Source organism: Apostichopus japonicus, chromosome 1 (genome assembly GCF_037975245.1).
Source record: "Apostichopus japonicus isolate 1M-3 chromosome 1, ASM3797524v1, whole genome shotgun sequence".
In the NCBI taxonomy this organism is placed as follows: Eukaryota; Metazoa; Echinodermata; class Holothuroidea; order Aspidochirotida; family Stichopodidae; genus Apostichopus; species Apostichopus japonicus.
In genome coordinates this window covers 21,488,429-21,494,428 of record NC_092561.1, presented here as the reverse complement: position 1 = coordinate 21,494,428, position 6,000 = coordinate 21,488,429, and the positions used below count along the sequence as shown (strand labels likewise).

The 6,000-nt window shown below is 36.2% G+C and overlaps 1 protein-coding gene across 1 annotated transcript in view; it reads right to left on the bottom strand.

Annotated features, from left to right (window-relative positions):
* Positions 1 to 2,198: 2,198 nt before the first annotated feature.
* Positions 2,199 to 6,000, bottom strand: part of LOC139971665 (IgGFc-binding protein-like) — a 50,627-nt gene continuing 46,825 nt past the window's right edge. Inside the window, exons 52-55 of the mRNA XM_071978333.1 lie at positions 5,162 to 5,364; positions 4,472 to 4,789; positions 3,561 to 3,825; positions 2,199 to 3,173 (exon numbers count right to left, since the gene is read on the bottom strand). Coding sequence (XP_071834434.1) covers positions 2,956 to 3,173; positions 3,561 to 3,825; positions 4,472 to 4,789; positions 5,162 to 5,364 — 1,004 coding nt within the window. The 3' untranslated portion in view covers positions 2,199 to 2,955. The remainder of the gene's footprint in view (positions 3,174 to 3,560; positions 3,826 to 4,471; positions 4,790 to 5,161; positions 5,365 to 6,000) is intronic.

The window sequence follows — 6,000 nt, the reverse complement described above, 5'->3', positions numbered from 1 at the left end:
CATTGACCAAACAGTCAACAGAAGCCTTATTTCTCGTAGGCCCTACAAGAAATTCAGTTGCTGACACTGTTCGAAAACACTTCTTTTTTTTAAATTATGACAAAATTTTATGACACCTTTGACAAAATTTGGGGGGGGCTGTGCCCCCCCCCCCCAGGCCCCAATGGGCATGACGCCACTGTGTTGCCAATGTCTTGAGTCTATGGAAGAAACTGTCAATTTTCATCGTCGTAATTATTAATTAATAATTACGACGATGAACATTAAGTAATTAATTTCTTCAAGGTTGAAGACCAATTACAGAAAGTCTTTGCTCTACCTTTTAGTGCCTTTCATTGCTAGGACGTCCGACTTCGTAAAAAGAAAATTATCCGAATTTATCTTTTAATAATGGTTCTATTAAGCTATCAGGTGTTACTCTCACCAATAAGTGGACTATCTTTTCCGATTTAACTCCAAGCTTTCCCGCCTTTAAAACCAACTGAACACCTGGAAGACTAGATATCTTACCCCTGTTAGGAAGAATCGCCTTCTTACATCGTTTGCTTTGAGTCAACTTGTTGTCAACTTCCAGGTGCTTCTCAATCAACCATATTATTGTGTTTGTAAGGTTCAGAGAAAGTCATCTGGGGTGTTAAACCGGACAAGGTTAAGCAAGACAATGTATGATTGGTCTAGATGAGCAAGCTTGAAGGCCCAAAGATTATTCATGTCTGACTCAACAATTTGGCTTCAGCATGCAAGACTTCTTTGGTTCAGCATTACCAGAATTATTCTAACATTGATCATGCCCTTGTCTCAGTTTAACTTTACCTCCATGTTCATTAAGAGCAATAACAATATCTAAGTATAATTATAATTATAATAATATAATTAAAATTATAAGTAGCGTCATTCTGGTGTTCTGTATGTAAAACAATATCTCTTCACTGCCACGGGTCCAGCCTTGTCTTTCAATGAACGTGTTTGATGATAACACCAGTTGTCCTTGAAAAATTGTACCACATTTTAAACATGTCATTTGAGTCCATAAATATTTTATCTTTTCCTATTAAGTTTTGTGTTGCATCTTAGGAACTGACTTATTGTTCTGTGTATTAGACTCAAAAGTCCAGTCATTTGAGGAAGCTGTTTAAATGTTCATGTCTTAAAACTTAAAAGTGTTATGGATGTACAACATGGACTGATAGCAGTGGGTTTTAGCAGTCTGCAACATCTTAAGATGAGTATTGTGCCTAAAAGTCATGCTTTAAGCAAAATATGTTAACATGGCAACTGCACTGGTGTATTTGTGGTACTATGATGAGTTGTGAAAAACTGATAGGGTTCTACTTAGTCACATAATTAATATTCAAACGAAATTATCATATGCCAGTGATAGTAAAATACATGGTGATGGTATCGCAACATATATGTGTCGAACTTATAAAATGTGATATGTCCATTTTCGTCAGAAACTGGCTCGAATCCCGTTCAAGCCATAAATTCCTTTGCTCTTGTCCATTGAAATAAAATAGCTCAGAAAGTTTATGATGGATTAAATATTTTTTTTCAAGATACATCTTGTTCTCGACGTATAACATTCGCTCATCCTGTTACAAGTTTTAAGAGCACGCAGGAATTTCATATACGTTTAAACTCCAAGTTTTCTTTTTTGGGGGTGGGGAGTGTAAAACTTGATTAACTTGTAACGTCTGTATTGTTTGCAGATATTGTCGCGTTATTGAGAATGCCATCGGAATATATTTTGTTACAAAATACGTACTTAAAAACAGAATAGGTACCACACGGACGTACGTTTGTATACTGGGTAGTTACTATCAAGTCAAAGGTTAGTGTATTGCAAGATGACAAAATTTGATGGCGCATGAAACGATAAAATTATTTCGAATCATTAAAAGGAGCTTGAAACCTAATCATCATTATCATCAGCGTATATAACAAAGATGCTTCTCTTGAAACAGTTCCTCTACCAGCTAACAAAATCTAGATCAATGTGGAAGATATCATTACAGTGTTAAAGTATTAATTATACAAAACAATGAAATGACTAATTGGTATTAATAATCACGTTAGATATAATTCATATCTTCTTTCAACACTGAAGCGAAATGAAATGAAAATGATAATTCTAAGAACTGATTATGTTCCGCTTTAATTGTTCGCAAGTTATCTATGACGTATGTGGATAAGAAAACACAACAGAAATATCTCAAACATAACACTGAAGGCAGGGTTTTACATTTGCAGCTCTGAAAATTCTATTTTATTTTCATAAATGAAGAGAAATGAAAAAACAAAAGAAATATAATATAATCAGCAACATTATAGTTTCCATGCATGTAAAGTGCTTGTAAAATAAAAGGATTTACCGGTCAGAGATAACTCTAATAATGATCTAATTACAAGTTATTTTTAAAATATCTTAAAATTACACAACATTAATTGGCTTACGTTTCCCTTCATTGTGTGTATCCGAGTGTACTGACCTTGCCGCGTTTCGTCACACGTCTGTATCGAGCTAACGTAATACCAATTGAGACGCGTGGTCTGTTATCTCAACACGTTAATGAGAACTCAAATGGACTTAGAATTCAATACGTTCCGACGAAATTGTCAAATCATGAAAAAGAGACTAATGATTTAAGAATTGATGAATTATTCGTTTATTCTTAAACTATTGATTCACAATGACTGATAACACTGTATATTATGATTATTCATACTTTCCTTTATAATGTTTGGACAAGGAAGTTAAACCCCCGGAAGGGTGCGAACGTCAACATTGACTACTTCTCTGTATCCTTACAGACTAGTCGCAGCAAAATAAACGATATCAGAAAAAAAGAAGAGACATACAAGTTACGATGATGTTTAGTAGTTTACCTTCTTCAAAATGAATTATAATTATAAGAAACAGAAACGTGCCAGGTTTATCACAGGGTGATATTTAAATTAAGACGCTCCTCGTGGACGTAGCTTCATCTCTGATTCTTCAGCCACAACTGGCATCCAATAATTTCCACTCCCGTAGTCTCCGTTCAAATTGGAGTAATAACAGTTGTTAAACCACCATCCTCCAGGGTATTGAGCTGCGCAATTGCCATTACTCAAGTCGTTGTCTCGGTCGAATGTAGAAAATGCCATGTCATTGTGGGAAGTTAGAGCATTGACTAATGAAGAACAAAAGAAGACCAATACAGTTATTGCAGTATCTTAATTTTCACAGTCTGTACCATAGGCGTAGGAGCCCAATTTGATTGTGGGGGGCTGTAACGACTTGCCGGAAAAATATAACCAACATTTTCCGCGCGCTTATTATGCTTCATTTTCATAGTCTTTATACTGTTTCATTGAACTGTATCACAACCTGTCAGATAAATTTCATTATCCCCTTAACTTTAGTAAATTAATAGTGAGCTATATAGCACAAGCCTGTATTATGAAACATTTCTTTGATATGTTATTCCGTGGTAAATTACTCTTTATCTGCTAAAGCGAATATACTGGTAATGGTACCATGAAAGGAAATTCAAATCTTTAGTATGTTTTACACATACCTATGACAGTTCCAGTAAAGCCCTCCCAGTGCAATACATAGTTCTGTTCCATAGATCCTACCGACGTAACTTCATAGTTTGCATACGTTGAATAGCCGGACGTGTCCAGAAGATCAACGCGCATGCTGTAAATCTTCTGAGAACTAACGTAATGAATCGCCTCATTACCAAGCCAGAATTCTGCATTCAAATGTCCAAATCCGTTCTTGTAGTCTTCCCAGTCACGGTCAAAATTTTCGGTACCATCGACACGTTTGTGAAAGACCTGTTGACGACGGTGTTATGTGATATTTGAATAGTAAGTACATCGTCGTGTGAAATTTACTGCGCAATTGAACTTTAGAATGGGATAGTGAGTTTAAACTAAAATTCCCTGAGACAGAGACACTGTTTAATGATAAAGTTAAATAATTCAAATTAATCGTATAACAGCATAGTTGGACATAATTTATAAACCTAAACAATGAAAATCTTATAGTGGAGACTGCGTTGTCTAAGTTCAATGTTTAACGATCTTTAGACTCCACTGTTTACAAACAGTTGAAAGTTACTGGTCTGAGGTCTCCATCCATGCAAGAACCTTTTATACGGTCTGAACTTTTCATTCTTAAAAATCTAATTAAATAGTCTGTTTTTATTTGCTTCAGATAGCCTCTCAAGAAGATCATGCAAAGTTCGAAATGCCATAGCTTTTTTTTGTGCATTTAACAACACTGGTTTATGCAGTAGGTAAGAAGAGTTGTTATACTTCTCTCTCTACATCACTCTCTCTGTATTGTTTTCAAATAATATAATTTTTCTCATTTGAAGTTGAAATGATGCCGCATAATTAAAATGTGTCAGAAAGTGTAAACTCGCTACTTGTATGACACATAATATGTTCCTGAATTTTCTAAACGGGATAAACCTACCACCCATCCGCCGCCATCTGTGTGCATGTCGCAGTAAACATCCAAGTCACCGTTAGGCCAATCTAAAGGAGATATTGTGTAGATACCGTCCTCTGTCTGTCCGTCTAGAAGAGCTTCGTAGCAATCTCGATAGTTGCTTTCTTGTTTACAAGTTTGTCCATCCCCGTCATAGCCGTCTTCACAGAAGCATCCGTGTTCATTACCTCGGTCTGTGCATAGAGCGTTCTCACCGCACGAATAGTCTTCGTCACGTAAAAGTGTTTGTTCTTGGCACGTATATCGACTGTTACATAATGGATCCACGTATGAGTCTCCCTCCTAAGTGAAAAGAAAATAATGGTAACATACTCATATGAAGTAATTAACAAAAATATATATAATTAATTGAGTAGCAATTATCACCCTTTGGTAATATAAAACGACTGTAAAGATTAGGATGAATGTTACGATTGGGTTTACGAGTTGCAAAGTAATACTTTATTAAAATATGCTCGTTTCACGCTACATTCATTTTAAGCAAAAGAAGGACCTCCTGCCTAACACACAACTAAGAAGACGGTTGCAGAACTATTGGATATGGCAAAGGAATCACGCTCTTCCTATAACATGTATCTACTTTTAATTGAAAAAGATCTTCAAAGAAAAAACGAAGGAAAAGTAACAATATATACGACCGAAGTATCAACATACGTTGATAACGCCGACGTCAGTAATGAAACATGGACATTCGTGCAGTCTGACGCATGTTGTATTCATCATCAATGTTCCAAAAGGACAAGTGCATGTTTCGATGCAGTCGATGTCACAATAGGTCAATCCGTAAGGATCCACACAGGACGGATTACACGCTTCTCCACAGTCATTGTAGCTACTACCTCCTGGGCAAGCCATTGCTATGACAACAAAAAAACAGGCATATTTTTCATGTATGGTAGGCCTAAATCATGAATGTCCAAATAGTCTAAGACTGGTCTCTTCAGATCTAAGTAAAGTCAACCATATAAAGTGAAACCTCATCACTTTGAACTATTGCGCGAATTAAGAATCGCGAGGAAGAAAGGCAATACATTAGTGCAAGTTAGAAAATGTCTTGCAGTTTCATTGAAATGACAGGACACCGCCGGCGACGTTTTAGCTTTCAGAACGATTGAAGGCAATTTTTAAAGGAAATGAAAGACTATCAATTTGCATGCTTTTTATTCAAAGTGAAAGTAAAGACGTACAGAACTGACAGAACACAGGCTCGAATAATGTGATCGTTCTTTAAACCGTGCGCGTCCTCATATGGTATGTGCTCGATTCCCACAGCAGTCTTATGGCTCAAATGTTGCTTGAGGTTGGCATGTTTTTGGAGGACTTATGTGGTTTGATAATTTCAATTTGATAAGTTCAAGGTCTTCAGTGTATTGAGGGGTATGAAAGTTGTTGCTGTTGGTGCTGTTGGTTAATTCTAGCCCCGCTGTGAACTTCTTGATTATATTGCTATGTTTGGTGATCGTCTAATGCGTAGTAGGGCATAAAACTTAATA